Raw genomic sequence first — 17,960 nt, 5'->3', positions numbered from 1 at the left:
ATAAAGCTCTTTCACTGCTTTCCACCCCCAATTCAAATTCAAAAACACTTTATTAACCCCAAAGGGAAATTAAATGTTGTAACTCACTAATTTAGATTCTTCAGAGTTATTGAAGATAACATCCCGACTTAAAAATAATTACATAAAACCTGATGGTTTTAAATCAACAATTCTTGGAATTATAAATGAGGACTTCTAATTATAAAAATTCACATGTCAACACTGGTATCTTTAAGTATGTAAAAACATTAATCAATAGCAATCTTTCATTTGACATTTTAAACAGTCCCAATGATGTTTCTGATATAGTTTTGCTGAGGCTCAAGAGTGTTAGCACTCCTGCAAGGAAATGTGTGCAGTTTTTATAAAAAATAAAAAAATGATGAAAAATGATTATTGGTGAACTAAAAACTTTTATATCAACATATAGGCCCCAGATTTTGATCAAACTAAAAAGTAAAAACTACAACTGCTTGTGACTAGATGGACAGTTTCTCTCTCTCTCTTTTTAAATCTCCAGTAGGTTCAGCAGAGCTGGACACACAAAATAGAAAGTGAGACGGGTTAATTTCATCTACATATGTGAATGAAAACATAAGGCTTTATTGGGTTTTTTTCTGGAACTAAATAAGTATAATTTATTGTCAGTTAAACTATCACAACATAAAAAACAGGAGTCATATTCTGTATTATTTTAATATTCAGATGAGATCCAGCTGTGTTGGGCTGTATTAAAATCTCTGGGGGGGTGAGGGGAAGAAAAAAAAAATCACCGTAAAACAGCTTTCTGGGGTTTCCTGATGTGCAGTAAATTCTAATTTTACCCTGGAACATTTACCTTTGTGGTAAATTTCACGTTCATGCGAACAACTCATGTTTATGAAAATCTTTATTCATGTCAAAGCCATCTTCAGCTATTTTTTTTAGGACAGTCTTAACTTGTGTCATAAACATGCCAAGTAAAAATTTTACCCAACCAGTCATTGCTTTTCAGGAAACCTCAGTAGCGCAAAAACAAATCTCCAGCAGAGGGCGCCAAAGTAGCGTCCTCGTTAAAACAGAAGTTACATTATTGATAAAGCTCCGATTTTATCCTCTCACACCAAGTCAGCTGCTGGTTTTATGACAAAATACCTTTGCTTTACCTTTTCTTCAACACTGATGTTTACTTGTAACAAACCTAAAATAATCAAATTACTCTGAGTGTCAGAGCATCAAAACAAAGGAAACTAAAATGATTGAGTTGGAAAAAAGAAGAAAGGAATCCAGTCCCTTAAAAATAATATTTGACAATTTTCAAACGGTGCTACATTTGTAAAGGTGTCCAAATATTTATGTGTGGTGGAGGAAAATGTGGCCCAGAGGTTAGCTCGATGCTAATCAGTTTTGAAAAGACAGTCCTGCACATTAAGGTAGACAGAAAAGTACAGACAGTAAACAAAAGTTTCTTTTTTCCAAGAGTGGAATATAAAACTGAGCATCTACTGGTTTTAGAAAAAGAAATGACATAAAACGTGTAAAAAAAAAAAAGGAAAAAAGTTCAAACTACAAAGCCTTTAAAAGTCCTGAGTTTGTCGAAAAATAAACAAAGCTGACAAAAAAAAGGCCAGAATTTTATAAAAATCGAAATACAACAAAACAGGATTTGTCAGAAACGTCGGTCAATACAAATGTCCTTCCAGCACGTCAGCGGCTCTCGCTTCAGAGCAGAACTCGCCCTGCAGTAGTTAAAACCAATCGCTCATTCAGGAAAATTAGCACCTTCCTGTGAAATGTAAAGCTTTATTTTTTTTTTATTTGTCAGTGTGATGATGATAAAAGTGTTTTCATTTGTTTGATGTGGCATCAATACGTTGGAGGAAAATAATTGATGCAGATTGGTCTCTGGTCAGTTAAAAAAAAAAAAAACTACTTTTTTTTTTCTTAATGTAGATTACCATACAGCATTAGCATGAATTTCAATTTTACTTTGATTTGAAAAAAAAAAAAAAAAAAAAAACTATTACAAGTTGTCATATATGCTAAATGTATAGGTTTCATAAGAAAGTACCTGGTTTAAAGGCACCATGGCAGCTGCTACTGAGAAAGTATCCCTCCACGTCACCGTCTTAACTTTTGTTCCGAAACACTTAAGCAAATTGTTCCTTTGAGTTGGTTGATGAGTCAGTGCAAATCATCAGATTGTTTTTTTTGTTTGTTTTTTTTAATGAGTCTGGAAGGACCTGAGCTACCGCTAAATGTTTCACTGGAAATAAAATACAGAAAAAAAAAAAAAAGGCTGATTCTCTATAACGTTACCCATCAGCGGCGTCTGGTAGGCTGAATCAAGTCGACTGCAGAATTACTTTTACCTGCAGGAAATTCCCACCGAGATGAAAAGAAATAAATAAAAAAAATCTCATTTATGAGACAATCCCTTGAAAAGACATTTAACAGCCTCAAAGGAAATCACACAGAAACCACTGCGCTGATGGAATCCCTGGTAAAGACGCTTGAAAAGCCCTAAAATGACTTCTGCTCCAGAACAGCAGCATAATTTGATAAACATATTCAAAACATCCAACCTGTAAGTAGAGCATATCCAGTCAGTGTCAGGAAATAACACTGCAAAAATATAAAATCTTACCAGGTGTTTTTGTTCTAGTTTCTTGTACACTTGAAATAAGACAAAACTAACTTACAAGTAACATTTCAGCAAGATATAGGAGCTTGTTTTAAGTCAGTTATTCCTTAATTTTGATTTAAAAAAATACTACTTCCATTGGCAGACATATTTTTTAGTCAAAAAAACTGCTAGTGTAACTAGTACCTTTTTTTTTAAAATCAACATAAAGGAGTAATTGACAAATAAAAACTACTAAATCTTGCTGAAAAGTTAGTTATGAGTTAGTTTTGTCTTATTTAAAGCGTGCCAAGATTTACAAAATAAAAACCTTGTAAGATTTTGTGTTTTTGCAGCTTAAAACCACAACCTTATTCACTTAATACTTTTTTGAAGTTCAGATCATCAGATAATGGCAGACGAACTTTTAATTACAAACTGATGATCTTGTATGAAAAATATGATGTGGCGCAGAGCCACTCTTCAAAGGAGGACAGACGAGAGAGACCGTGGCGCTAAAGACAGATGATGCTTGTTAATGTTCAAGAAAATAACTTCTCTCCTCAACTTGCTCTTGTTTGCTCTCAGAACTAAAACAAAGACATTCAAAACAACCCAGTTATTGGAGAAGAACTACAAAGTTCCTAAAAATCAGGTAAAGATGGGGAGAGCTTCACTAAATTAACTTTAGCTGCTCTGCAGCAACAAACAGTGCTTTGTTTGTGATGCGTTGGGAACCTGGGTGGAGCGTGTCAGGCCCAACTCTTTGAAACGGCAGCACATTTTAAACAATAAAAACCAAAACACCTGGAGGAAATCAACTCACAAACGGTTCTTCGGATACCGATTCAAGCTAATTTTTGAATTAAAGGTTGGATTTCTCTAACGTTTGCTACTTCAGTGAAAAATTGTGCAGAAGCACCTTTACCAGGGATTCAGGTTGTCATACCGTAATCAGCAGCGACAGAAACTTAATTTACCCAGAGATTCGCCTCAAAATGATTGGACAGGTATAGATAAAAGATTATTTATATGCTTATTGACATTTTCCATGAAGAAAACTTTTAGAAAACTGTTTAAAATAAAGAGAAAATTTTCCGTGTCAATGTACCAAGGAGTTTATAGTTTGCTCCGGAGATGTTTTTACACTGTAACCAGGTAGAGGGGGTGACAAGTAAAATGCTGGTACAACCTGCATGTGGTTTGTAGGTTAAGGAGAAACGAGTGGAAACAGGTTTGAGTTTTCAGGGGGATCTGGGGATCAGTGAGAACCCTTCCACAGGTCCAGACGGGGTCAGATTGTCCCGATGCTCCCACGCGGAGTGAGCGAGTCTGGGCGCCTGAATCAATGGTCTGACAGGACTTTTGGCTGTGGCTGCTGTGGTTTCTCCGTTAGGTCACTGTCTCTTTAAGAAAAGGGGGTGAAGGCCCGGCCCCCCCCCCCCCCAATCTCCTGGTTCTACCTGCGGGGCTGCGGGCGACAGTGTCGAGGCAGAGAGGAGGGGAGGCTGGAGGAGGCCGAGGGAGACATGGAGGCCAGGGAGGCGGTGGCGGCGGCGTCCTCGGCCTCTTCCAGCTCTCCGGCCGCTCCGTGGAGCTCCTGGCTCACGCTGGACTGTAAGGCAGCAGGGGTCAGCCATTCTTTGGGCAGGCAGCTCTGGAGGAACGGCACGCAGGAGCTGAAGTAGGCCAGGCGGTTGACCCAACGAGGGATCTCTCTGCCACACAGGATCTACGAAGAAACATTAAAAGAACAGAAGAAGAAAAGTTTAGGTAATGGTGCAAAACAAATACAAAAAACCTCGCTTAGCTCGCCGTGAGAGGTTGAGGGGCTGAAGACTTTTTCCTCTGCCTACATTCCCCAGAATGCTGTGCGGGTTCTTAATCAGACTTCCAATATCACTTTTTTTTTTTTTTTTTTTTTTTGCTGAGTCCTACTTAATACTGATAAAAAGTTTTTTCATACCATATCTAATTTCTAATTTTAATTGATTTTTTTCTCGCTTTCTTTTAAATAAAAAAAGAAAGAACAAAATACAGAAAACATTTTTTTTTAAATGGCTTCTAATGCAATCCTTCCTTCTCTGAGTTTTGCAACAGAATATTAGGGCCAGAATACAATTTTTTTTTTTAAATTATGAGAACATAGTCATAATGTTAGCAGAGAAAAAAAAACAGATGAAAGTCTCAACATCACGAGAAATAAGTTGTTTAATAAGAAAAATAGTCTGAATGATTCATTTTTTTATTTGTCCTGTTAGTAGTTTGTTTAAACCTAGTACTTAATTTTCCTAATATGATGACTGTATTCTTGTAATTAAAAAAACAACAAAAAAATGTAGCCAGACCCTAATATTTTGTCGTAGAGTTGACCTGAATTTTAAGTCCACATAAACAGAAGCGGTAAAACACACTTGTCAAACAAGATGGCCGCCACGGGCCTGATGACATCACTCTGAACTATGGAAACCTGCAGAGTGCACAGGTGAAAAATCCTGATTTTCCAAACATTAATTTTTCAAAACCAAAAATTTGATAAATCAATATACAAACTTTATTTTAACAATGTTATAAAGACCTGGCAACATGTGGACAAGGATATCAGTGTTTTCCTGGTTAAACAATTTTTTATTTTTTTATTACTTTGCCAATTTAAATTGCAATATATTTGGGTGGAGCAAGATGAAGGTTAATTGCCTCATCACATGTTTTGACATGAAAAGAATCCGCACCACCCTCCATATCCACATGATGTCACACGTATAAAGCTTTCCACTCCTCTATTTTGTCTTCCTAACGCTGTCAGAAAGCAGCAGCTAATCCATAAATATCTCGATTTTTACACACACACACACACACACACACACACACACACACACACACACACACACACACACACACACACACACACACACACACACACACACACACACACACACACTTGCTCTGTTCATGGCAGATATGATGACCTTTTAGCAGCTGACGCCGAGACCGATTAGTGTTAAATGGGAAATGAAGAAAAACAAAAAAAGAGGGGCCTTTTTGAACACTGAAGACTGTCGCTGTGTATTTTACTCTCTATTTTAACAGTAAAGTGTTTGTTTCCCCATTTTCTCAACATAACGACTTACCAATGGACGCAGTTTGTACCCTGTCTAATTCTACCAACTTCGCTTGCTTTGCGACATCAGATAAAACTGTTTCATCACGCCGCTGAGCTTGTTCTGTCTTGATCTGAGCAGATGTCTGCTAAGATATAATACGGAAATAGGAGGCGAGACAGAAAGAAAGTGTGAGCAAATATAAATGCCTGCAACTAAGTGAAAAAGCTTCCACCTCTAACTGAAAACGCCAAGACGTGTTTTATGACCTGGATTTATCTTCCACAAATTATCTACCAAATCCAAATGTATCCAGATGATATAGATCTGTATAGAAAGACTGCACTTTCTAGAAACATTTGCCTATTGTTTGTGAAGAGAGACAAATATTATCTGTGGAGAAGTGATTATAATGTTTGATCTGATCATCTTTCTCCGTGTAAGAGTTTCGTCCTGAGGGAAACGCTTCACCTCCCTTGTTTTGTTAAACATTTTAACCGTACTGGTATTCTGTTTCACGTCTATGTGTGAATGTTGAACCCTAATCTGTCATTTCCTTAGAGAGGATTTCTCTGTGTGGTATTTGCAGCACATATGTGTTGTTTGGGTGTGTGTGTGTGTGTGTTTGCCAGCTGGCCCTGCATGTCCAGGCTTGTATCAGTGTCCTAATCCCCATCTGAGCGGTAGTTGCTAACTGTAAGACTCCCTGCTCATTAGTCACTCCAGCATAAGCTGATTGAAGACGCACGCACGCATGCAACCACACACACACACACACGCACACACACACACACACACACACACACACACACACACACACACACGCACACACACACACACACCTTTTAATGTAACAGCATCTAGTTATTTATCCACTGAAAGTCACCATGACATGATGTATCACTATGAGTTCAACGAAATATTAGTTTTAGGCTGTTCCCAGTGAAAGGGAGTCAACACACCGCCATAATATAGACAGTTGTGCAAGCTTATTCTTTTTTTGTACTCCACCTCTGAAAGTGCTGAGGAAAAGTGGTTGCAGTTCTTGTGCATGAGGTGGTAGGCATTCCCCTTGTACTCCTTCCCCATCTCCTCCACGATCCGCTCCACGTCTTCCTCCGTGAAGTCTGTGCTGCCCAGGACGATGGCTTCCCTACACACACGCACGCACGCACGCACGCACGCACGCACGCACGCACGCAGTGAGTACGAGCTCAAATAACCAACTGGAGAGCAGCTCACTTAAAAATATTTGTCAATATTTAGTGAAACATTTCGATTTAACATGGCTGATTCTTGATTTTTGTTCAAGAATCAGCCAGTTTTAGTCCACCATTTGCTCCAGATGATCCATAGTTACAGCCTACTGGTCTATAAGAGGACACCATGGAAGTGTGTGTGTGTGTGTTTGTGTGTTGGGGACGAGTCTCTAACGCCACAGGGCAGATCAACTAGAGCAGAAGTAACACAGCAGCTCTGGATAAACAGAGGCTCTTCCAACATACTGAACCGACTGATCCTCTGTTGTTTCAATCAACTGCAGAGGAGATCATCCAAAATAAAACCCTTTGCTGTTGTAGCTAAAGAATAACAGTTCTGCTCAATTCAATTAGTCAATCTTTTTGTTTGTTTTAATATAGCATTTAAGTATTCAAATATTTAATATTTTGTGGTTAGTCTTTTGATCTGTCCATATCATCTATGGTGGATTATTTTGTCGTCAGTCCAAAGTTGACCTGACACTCTTTACTCAGGAAACAATGACTTAGTCAGACTTTCCCATTTGTATAACAATTGTTGACTTTCATAAACTGAAGACCTCCAACAGGCACATAATGTATCTTTGAAAACCCTCCAAAAAAAAAAAAAAAAAAAAAGAAAATCATACTTACTTGAACTTAAACGTTTCGCCGAGTTCAGTGGCATCGCTCGGAGTGATCTCAAAGATCCCTGAGAACGGGTATGGGTGTCCACCATAGGCAAACTCTAAGCACAGGCGAAAAATATGTTTCTAGACATGTCTGACAAGAACAATCGATATGCATCATCATACATCCTGATCTTCAGGAGCATCGTCCTTGAAACATCCTTACCTCTTCCATAGATCTCGATCCCTGAGTGAAAGACTCCGATGCCCAGAGAGCTGGTGAACTCATTGATCCAGTACTGCAGGCAAAGGAAGGTGAAAAGATTAAGTCAAAGTCTGTAGTTAATGCTGCATGGTAAGTGTAGCTTATGGTTTGTTTGTGGGGGGTGTGAATGTGTCTTGTTCTGGTTGAAGTGAACTCTGCTGCAGATCGAATGTATATGGAAATGCCAAGTGAACCAGAGACCGATCCAAAAGGAGGAAGCAGACTGTTGAGTTGGGCATCCTGGGTAAATACAACCACAACAACCCATTTTTCTTTACGTATTGGTGAGGAAGGTAGTTGGGCTCATGTTTTCGTCAGTTTTTGTGTCATTTCCTTCGATGGTTCTTGGTGTAGCATCATCACAGACAAAGGGGGTGAACAGGTTTTTCAAAGGGTTTGGTTTGTTGGACACAGTGTAGTGTGGAAGCGAACCACAGCAGCTGAAAATGTAACAAATGATGAATTCAGATCGCAGTGGTACAATGGAGTCACGGACTGGTCGGCAACTGGGTGAAGCAAACATCTGCACAACATCGCCAAAATCAAGTATGGTCCAAAAAAAAAAAGTAGCCAATATCGAAAAATCCCTAGCTCTGCTTTACATGACTTGTGTCTAACAGAAGTAAAGCTACACCTTAAATTAAAGATCACATTTTTTAACATGAAAGTGGGGGGGTGCGGGGATGATAAAATAATTTTTGTAGACGTGTGTCAATGAAATAAACACTGGAAGCTTAAAACACTACAGCTAACTGATGTGCCAAGTTAATTTGTGCATGTCGTTACTGCAAGAACGCCACACTTGCAATATATTCTGTACCCATACAATGCACATTTATTTCCTGAACCAAACGCATGTTTTTATCACTGACACAAAATAATAAAATGAAAATTACTGTGCACCTTCTGATAAAATCTGCAATGCAATTCTACCACAAACAGCAGCTGAAGAGACAATCAACCACAGTGCAATGCAAACCAAATATTATTATTCTAGCATAATAATGTGTGGTCACATGCTCTGCTACACATTAGTACACCAGTTTTTTTTTTTTTTTGTTTTGTTTTTTTTTTTGTTACTAATATACCATTTTAAGCAATAAACTTCCATGTATTAGATCTGGTACTTTAAACCAGCTGAAATTTTTAAGTAGTCCAAAAACCAAAAGAGAACAATGCCTCAGTTTGTCATTTCTACCACCAATAGTGTTTTGGCACCACACAGCATTTTAATAATCAGCGTACACAAGTGGTTTTTAGCATAAGTTGCAGGATTTTGTTTGTAGTTTATGTAACCCAAAGATAAAAACAGCCTTTATCAAGCTTATTGTCGCACTACGGAAGAGCGCTGGCACTGATCTGCCTTTTAGAAACTTGATTTGTGAAAAAACAACAAGAAGAAGAACCGTGTACCGCATTCTACGAAAGCCTCTTGTGAAGACTTATAAAACCTTGAAAGCTGCTGTGTTCTAGTGTGAGTAAATGAGTCGATGAGTGTCTGGGGACATTTCAAAGAAAGTTATTGCAAGTAATTGGAAACTAAGTGTTAAGACATTTCTTAGGCAGAGATAAACAGGGAAATACGAATAAATGGATGTTTGCTGTATTTTTTTGGTTTAATGCGTTATTTTTCAAACAATGTACGCCACTGCTCTGAACCTGTTGACAAAGATGGACTAAATGAGAGACCGGAAGGAAGGAAGTAAACAACCGACCACAGGTGTTCACGGTTGAGTTTGTTTTAGCTTGATGACTGATTAAGTAAGTCTGCTTTTGGCCCAAAAAGTTAGTGTAGTTTTTTGTTCAAATCACATACAAAGCTATGTTCTCTACCTTAATGTTTCAGAGGACAAGGAAATTGACTCCAACTGGTTTTAAAATTGTTTAGATGAAATGGTAAACTGCTGTTGGACATGTATTGCTCAGGCTTTTTGACAGAAACAGATTTGATGAAACCAATTTCTTCATAGCTACTCGTCTAAAGCTGAAAAACATTTAGGTATTTTCTTCATATTTGGCTCAAATCATTTACAATAACATGTCTCAATCCCAATAATACAATTCTGCCTTTAAAAATTAAGTAGATATACACAGGGTTTCCCCCAGTGTATTATAAGCCTGGCGGCCTGCTATCTTTGTGAACGAACAATTATATGCGCAGTTTACATCTCAACACACTGTCCAGCGTGTGGCTCTGTGTCTGTCTTCAAAGTTTATGCCTGTGGTCCCGGTTGGCCGGAGCGTTTGTGGATAACGAGCAGCGCTAACCACATCATGCAGGTTCAGCCCGGTGAGGAGCTTTAACGCTCTCCTCGGAGTCACGCATCACGCTGATTTTATATTATTTTATTATTATTTTTAGTATTATTTTTCCGGTTACACGATGCATCAAATCATATCAAATGCGTTGTCTACTTAGAGTTAATACGCGCGGCCGCACGGAGATCTGAGAAACTCGTCCCATAAACTCGACCAACCAGAATAGTTTCTGTGACGCTTATTAAAAACTCAATGGAAGAGCTACTCAAGCCACATTAGCAGCATTTAATTAAATCTCCCATTTGTTGCGCATCTCTGCATAGTGCAACAGATTTAACTCATCATGCAGGGCCGGTCCAAGGCTGTATGAAGGCCTTAAGCAGAATCTGACTTAGGGGCCCCTTTTGTTGCTAAAAATATCAGCACCTCTAACAGCTTCTGTGTTAGATTTAGTGAAATATGGGAGAAGGGAATAGTTTAATTGGCCAGCCTAAAAAGCAATAAGTTATCATCGCAGTTTACTAATTTGTATTTGTAAATTCAAAGATTAAACTCACAGCATTTGATTGTTGCTATGGTAAAAAAAACAAACTATGAATATTGTTCTTTGGAATTTTAGAAAGTAAACTTGCCAGCTCCTTAAAATCTTGTATTTAAATGTTAAACAATTTAAAATTATTTAAGTATGCCTAACAACTGAATAAAATTTAACAACATTGATAATCTCAATAAACAAGTGTTACATTTATGTATCTGTGGTCTGTTTTAAAATATTAGCGTTTATGGGGCCCCTGATGGAGCCGCTGACTTAATTTGGTTTAAACAGAAGTGCAAATTTGTTGTTTTTAGACTAGTGGTAGGTTTAAATATCATTTCACTGGAGATCTTTTCCCGTAACATATAATTACACAGTAATACTTTTACATTTCCTGGCACCTTCACATCTTTTAATACAAAAACACGGTGGACCACCGGGTTTAGCAAGTTTTCTGGGGGAAACTCTGATATATATATGCTGAATATCAGTTATTGGCCATTGCTGCAGTATGAGTATGAAATACTGAAGAAATATGTAGAAACACACACACACACATATATACATATATTATATATATATATATATATATATATATATATATATATATATATATATATATATATATATATATATATATATATATATATATATATATTTCCTTACACTTGACACCGTGTAAAAGTGACCTACATTGCATCTCTGCTTCATTTAGAGCTCATTAACACCAGCCCCATTGAGTCTGCTTTCATCAAATTCTAGTTCATTTGCATAGAAATTTGTTTACATGAGACCTCTGCCTGGAAAATACCGGTATTTTCGGATGTTGATTGGGAAAAAGCCGTTTAGACAGCACCACTAACGGACCCAGAATCAGATGTAGCTGACATGGTAGGCCACTAGATGACGCTTTCATTCTAGCATGTCATGCAACACGAACGCGCTTTTAACCCTCAACTTTTCGCCTCATTGTAAACAGTAATGCCAATGAACGAAGTGCTCATGTAACACGTATATTCCTTATCTAAAAATTGTGCTAAACTGAACAGGTTAAGCACCACAAAACAGCACAATGCTATCCACCATTGTTTTTTTTTTTGTTATCCGTTCTGCACATGCGTGCCTTCACACCTGCAGAGTACTTCACATGGGGGTGTTACACTTGCTTTAAAAAAAATACCGGTGTAAGGCACTCCGGTCACTGGTGTTGTGTACATGAGCAGCTGGATCCTAACAAAAATGCTAAAGTTTAACTGAAGAGTGGCTCTGTGTAGAAGCCTTACTTTCAGGTGGAATCCAGAGACCTTACTGGAACAACTTTGGGTGTATTTGTCACTTGTTGGAAATGCATATCTATGATCTTTTTTGAACTATAAACCCCATTAAAATAAGGTTGAATGACATGCCCATAATACAGGATAGGGACAGTAAAAGAAAAGACAGTATAGTTTATCGCTTCCAATTTACTGTAGTAGCACAGCAATTTTGTTTCTACTCTACTTCTGCAGTGATCAAGGTTTGTCTCATTAAAAAGTGCTCCAACTGTTTTTGCTGCATCACCAGACTTTCACTTTACCTCATCGATCAGACGGCACAGAAGACGGGGAATCTTGGTCACGACACACTTTACCTCATGCAGTAAAGGATCTGCGGCCAACACAAGAAACACGACCTCCTCAGCTACATTACACACCTAAACCCAATCTCCTATCATGTCTTGTCATTGACCGAACAGTGAGAAAACGTGTTAGATATACTACTGGTCTGTCTGACAGTCTGGCAGGCAGACAGGTGGTGTAAAGATAATGCTCTCTCATTAGAGTGCTGTACTAAAGCACTCAGAGCTGGCCAGAGAATCCACTTAGTAGCAGGAACAGGACAGTTGGAGGGGGTGGGGGCTGGATGTGGAAGGAGGAGAGAGAGAGTGGACGGGGCCTGCGCTTGTGTCTGCACATACATTCCTGAAAATCACGTGAGGATATTGATCCTCAAATGGAAAGATGACTTTTCATCAGGCTTTTTAGGTACAGACAAGAAGGATATTGGCAAAATGTCAAATGTCCTAGCAGTGCTTGGAGATAGATAAACTGATCAACCAGTCAGACAGTGGAATCGGTCCAAATTGTCTCTTCATTGGCTCTATTCTGTAATCAGCCGGTCAACACTTGAAAATATGATAGAAAACTACAGTGAGTTAGAAAACTAATTTAGTTCATTAGACTTAAACTAAGAACTCCAACAATCTGACATGTTTATTTTGAGTTGATAAGAGAGGCTTGGGACAGATAGCTAAAGAGGAATCATTTTGTAATGAATTAATAAATCTGCTGTTGGATTTGAAACAACAACCGGAGCAAAAGAAACTGCAGCTTATTCTCGTATCCGTTTCATATTTTTGGAACAACAAAAATATGGAAAATCCAAATTGGTCAAAGCTTGAATTGGCAGAATTCAGTAAATTTCAGCCAGGAACAACCCGACCGGTACATCTCTATAACAGGGTGCGAATTTATCATTGTTACATTGGTAAATCCAATACTTTGTGACTATTGTGTTCATCAGGATATTCAAAAATATATATATTTTTGGACTGATCTTGAAGCACCAGCTGTGCGACCCACGGATTCAGCAGCTACAAACGCTCAAACTAAAACTGGGTCGTTACAGTCCTGTATGAACGATGAACTTCCTGTACAACTTCAGCTGAAGCTATTCTTGGGGTGTAGCAGTACGGTTATTCAATTACCCACCTCCACTGTTTACCATCAAGATTAATGAAAGTGTAGCAGTGTAGAAACAGACCCATTGGTATAAGAATGTAGGTCAGTCTCACAGTTCGCAAGCATTTGGAGAGAATTACATGGTCTGACATATACAAACATTGGATAATTTTACTGCAGGAGACAAATACTACTGATTACAGAATGCATTAAATATGTTTTGTAGTAAATAATTGAGTATCGTTATGAAACAAAAAGCTCATGTTTCTGTGACTAATTCTCAGTTTTGTTCTCTCTTGGCATTATCATTACTTTTCCCCATTTCTTGATCAAGCTTGTACTACAAATCTGACCAGTACAAAGAAGCTGAAACAGGTTTGTGCAACCCTGCAAACAATGAGTCAGTCTACAAATGGAGTCAGTCAGAAAATGACCTAACAAGCCAACATGCAAATCAGTCATCCAGTACCGACCATAACCGATCTGGAAAGCTCCAAAGCCATAATCACTCCAGAGGGAAATGTCTGGTTTTGCTATGTTGAATACATTATAAAAATTAGACCACAAGACAAAAGAAGCTCTAAACTTATTTTAACATGCATTTTCATACTTAAAGATAGCCACAATTTGCACTGGAATGACACAATGTGAGAAGCTAAGATACAAAACTGACAACTATATGTGCAATCATGTTCTTTTGAGAGAACACATAGCTTATTTTCAAACCAATCTAGAGTTTAACGAGGAGAGGTCTTTAGTAAGTATTTCTAAGCTTTTCAGGTAGCTGGTGAAAACTTGAGAATAGATTCTCAAGAAGCTCGCAGCTTGAAGTTTAACACAAGTTACGAAAAGAACATGTAGAAAGAGGTCTGGTCAAATCAGCACAAAACTGAACTTTTTGCAAGCTACGTGGGGCGAAAAACAAAAACATAAGTCAGTAATTATTAATGTACCAAAAAACACTCTTCATCCAGTGTGACTGAGCTTAAATACTTAAAAGTTTTCAGTCTACACAAAGCTGGTAGAGAAGTAACACAAATGATGCAATTCTTGTGGTTCCACAAAATACTGACTCAGACAGGGCAGAATACAAACGGGAGTCACACTTCTCAGCCTGAACCTTGTATAAAGAGCTATGTATCATTTCCTTCTCCTTCACAACTGCTGTACAAAAATGGACTGAAATCAGAAAATATCGTAACAACGCGGACGTTTGTGGATGGAACATGAGAAAATGCGAGAATGCTCACAAGGTGTAGATGCCCTCATCTCAAGTCTAGGGCTGTCAGTCACGCTGCATTTAAGCTTCACCCAACCAGGACTCAAAGACACCAGGGGTTAGGATTCATGCTTTAGAATGGCCAAGTCAAAACCCAGATTTAATCTAAGAAGTTGACAATTTATGTTCAAAGACCCCCGCCATTCAACCGGACTAAGTTTGCATTATTCTACAAAAAATAGGTGGAAAAAAAGTCTGCCTCTTATATGTGCAAAGCAGGTAGAGGCATAACCCAAACGACCGGCAGAAAGCTGCACTTCAAATCGTCTTGTAGAAAGAGACAGAGCTGCTTCTGTCAGGGGGAATCTGTTGCATGTAAAACTATGTCAGCTTCTCTGCAGCCAGCCGGCAGTAAAACTGACGAAGAGATAAGAGCCTTTCAGAATTTATCGAGAAGAAACGACTGCGGCCGGCAAGTCAAATAAAACACCAAAGGAAGTGAAAGAGGTGGAGAGTGGGGGAGGAGAGAAGGCAGAAAGATGAAAGAAGTAGATGAGCTGGGATAGAGAAGAGATGACAAGGACAAGATGGAGAAGGAGAAAGGCAGGGAGAAGGAAGAAACAAACTGGGAAAAGTTTCAACAGTGTGATAAAGGGGACAGATTTCTATAAGCTCTCGAATCTTTTCATCTCTACTTTACTGCCATCGTAAACTCCGTAACCTACTCAAAACAAGTTCATTGTTCTTCAACAGAATATTGATTCTGTTAAAGACAGAGGGAGAAAATAACAGGACGTTTGGTGGGGAACAAATGTCTGGAGAAAATGTTTAGGAAGCTGCGGTTTTTACGGTCGTCACACTTTTTCCTAAAGTGCCGCTCATGGTTTTATAGTCTGTCAATGACTATTTTAGGTGTAATCAAGTCGCTTCAGGGAATATCCACAGTAATCAATGATTCATCAACAGATCAATTAGCAAAACACCTAATCACTGACTCGGCCCTACGTGGTGAAAGCATTGTTACTCAAATTCATCCGCGGTCTCACTATGCACCAAAAACATCAACAAGTTGTAAATGTACTTAATATACAATACACTTCATATGTCACATAAAAATAAAAAAGGGACTTCCTTTTAAGAATGCTATAAAACGAAGCCAATTTTATTTCAGCGGGGGGAAAAAAGAAATAAAAATAAACTGTAGAACATTTTCCTCCTTCCTGATATGAAAATTCTGGAGAGAGAAAACAAACGTATCAGTTTGAAATCATCTTCCTCATAGTGATTCTGCAGGTCTAATTTGAAAACTCAGCTATGATTTGGTAACACCGGCTTAACACGGCAACGAAGCTTAGGGGTAAAACTTTTCTCCGAACAACAAAATTATATTAAGCAAAAAATAAAATCAGAAGAGTAGGCTATACAATGCTGTGCAAGTAAACTTAAGCTATCTATACATTTAAAAAATATATATTAGCCTGTTTAGCTCCCATCTCCATGGCTACAAGTGGTTTTTGATAGGTGCTTTAAGATATGAACTATAGATGTGATTTTATAATAAAAGCATAATGAAAAATGTGAATTTAAAATAGAATATTAAAAATATATAATTTTATGATGATAATAAATCCAACATGGATTGATTTTTATCAGGTCTGGCAGGCTTTCTCTCTGAGGAATCGCTCTGATGGAGTAGAACATAATGACAGACAGAAGGACCATTTTAGCTGCAACGGGTTCAACCTGATGTGGTGGAGCCAAAATATGACTGACAATCTATAAACCTTAATGGATGCTAATGTGAGTGCTAACGCAAATGTTGACAAGGATCATGATTCTATTCGGAACATAGATCCATGTTTTTTTCCTTATTAAAGTTTTCCATCTGACTGATTCCTGTGTATGACATCCCATTAACTAGCACTGCAAAGGGCCAGTACAGTCATGCAATGTATGACTCTACAAAGTGCATAAGCACAGCAGAGGATTTTATTTTGTAAATGCATAAGAGAGTAATTCACTTTCTATAGCTAGCTTTATGTGGTCATCTTAATGAACTTGCATATGTTTTTTCATACGAAGAAACCACAAAGTGCTGTCAGCACAACAGCTTGGCAGGGAACACAATGTGTCCTACAATAAGAGAACTTTTTTTTTACATGGTGTGAACTAAATCACAGTTTGAAATTGTATCCCAATTTCAAAGTTCTGCAAAGAAAACAATAAAACTTCTTTAAGGTGTGCCCCACCCACCTGCCCTCCTCCAAGTGGACACCATAATAAAACAAATCTGGTGCCGCCCCTGTTCACTACTTCTACAAATACATTTCGATAGCTGAATTGTATTATTGATCTAACAATATGGGTACCGAAGAACTTTTGGGATGAAAACCTTAAAATGTTTGCATATGTGCAAAAGTATTTTACTTTACTCTCATGAAGAAAAAAAAAAGCTTTTCAGTTCCTATCGCAAGCTCCGTTTCTCGAACGAAACAAAAAGAAGCAAAGGAAAGATACATGGTTTCATTTTCCTTTTGTTTTTTCTTACCATATCATAAACGTTCAGGATGATCGGCTCGTTTGCCATCACTGGCATCAGGATCTCGGCCCCCTTCGCCCCTTCTTCCCCGCGGCTTTTTCCTCCTCCTTCCCACAGTGCGAGATCCAAACTCTCGCCCTCCTAAACTGTCTCGCCGCCGTCACTTTTACAAGTGGTGCTCAGTTTGAAAAGTCAATTTCAAAACCCGGTCTAAAAACGCGAAGAGTTCCGGATATTTATCCTATCGTCCAACATCTGACTGGCTTTGTCCAAATCCCCGCTGAGGGGGGAGCAGCAGCAGCGGCGGACAGATGAGCCTCTTCGGTATCAAAATGAACCAACTGCTAAACCCGCTCGGCTACCGACGTAGTATGGAGGGGTATTTGTTCTCCATTAAAAGCGAAAAAAAATTGGTTTCATCTTCCAAGACCAGCTATTCTAATAAACAACATACTTCTAAGATTTAAAAACGCAATTTACTGTGAAAGAAAGAAAAAAACCCACTGCTACCGCCGCTAACGGTAGCAGTGGATGCGACCGTTGCGAGAGCATTTGGCTGTTTCTGCGTTCGATTGTTCAACCTTATCGCGACAGGCATTGTGGGTAATGTAGTTCATTCCATAAGATTGGACGAAGCAAGGAAAGTTTGAGGTTTCCATTAGCGCAATTATCTTAAATACACACATCAAAACAGTTTCTAGATCAGAATAAGCAAATTAACATCGAGCCTTTGAAACTACACGGCTCAGTTTCAATTAGGATCAATTTAGAATCTATGTAATTGACTTTTAGTCTGCCTGTATGACTGGGTTTAATTGATTTTTCTTTGTGCAGTGCCTTGAGGTGACTTGTG

General features: G+C 38.4%; 1 protein-coding gene across 1 annotated transcript; it reads right to left on the bottom strand.

Annotated features, from left to right (window-relative positions):
- Positions 1 to 601: 601 nt before the first annotated feature.
- Positions 602 to 17,707, bottom strand: desi2 (desumoylating isopeptidase 2). The gene is made up of 5 exons (XM_014969507.2): positions 17,117 to 17,707; positions 7,797 to 7,869; positions 7,596 to 7,689; positions 6,715 to 6,856; positions 602 to 4,334 (listed from the first exon to the last, which is right to left on the bottom strand). Exons 1-5 carry the CDS (start codon positions 17,162 to 17,164, stop codon positions 4,062 to 4,064), a joined length of 630 nt encoding a protein of 209 aa, XP_014824993.2. The 5' UTR covers positions 17,165 to 17,707; the 3' UTR covers positions 602 to 4,061.
- Positions 17,708 to 17,960: the final 253 nt, after the last annotated feature.

Source organism: Poecilia mexicana, unplaced genomic scaffold (genome assembly GCF_051168715.1).
Source record: "Poecilia mexicana isolate PSO_F unplaced genomic scaffold, ASM5116871v1 scaffold_15, whole genome shotgun sequence".
In the NCBI taxonomy this organism is placed as follows: Eukaryota; Metazoa; Chordata; class Actinopteri; order Cyprinodontiformes; family Poeciliidae; genus Poecilia; species Poecilia mexicana.
Note: the sequence above shows the minus strand (reverse complement) of the source record. Positions and strands in the feature narration are given on the sequence as shown.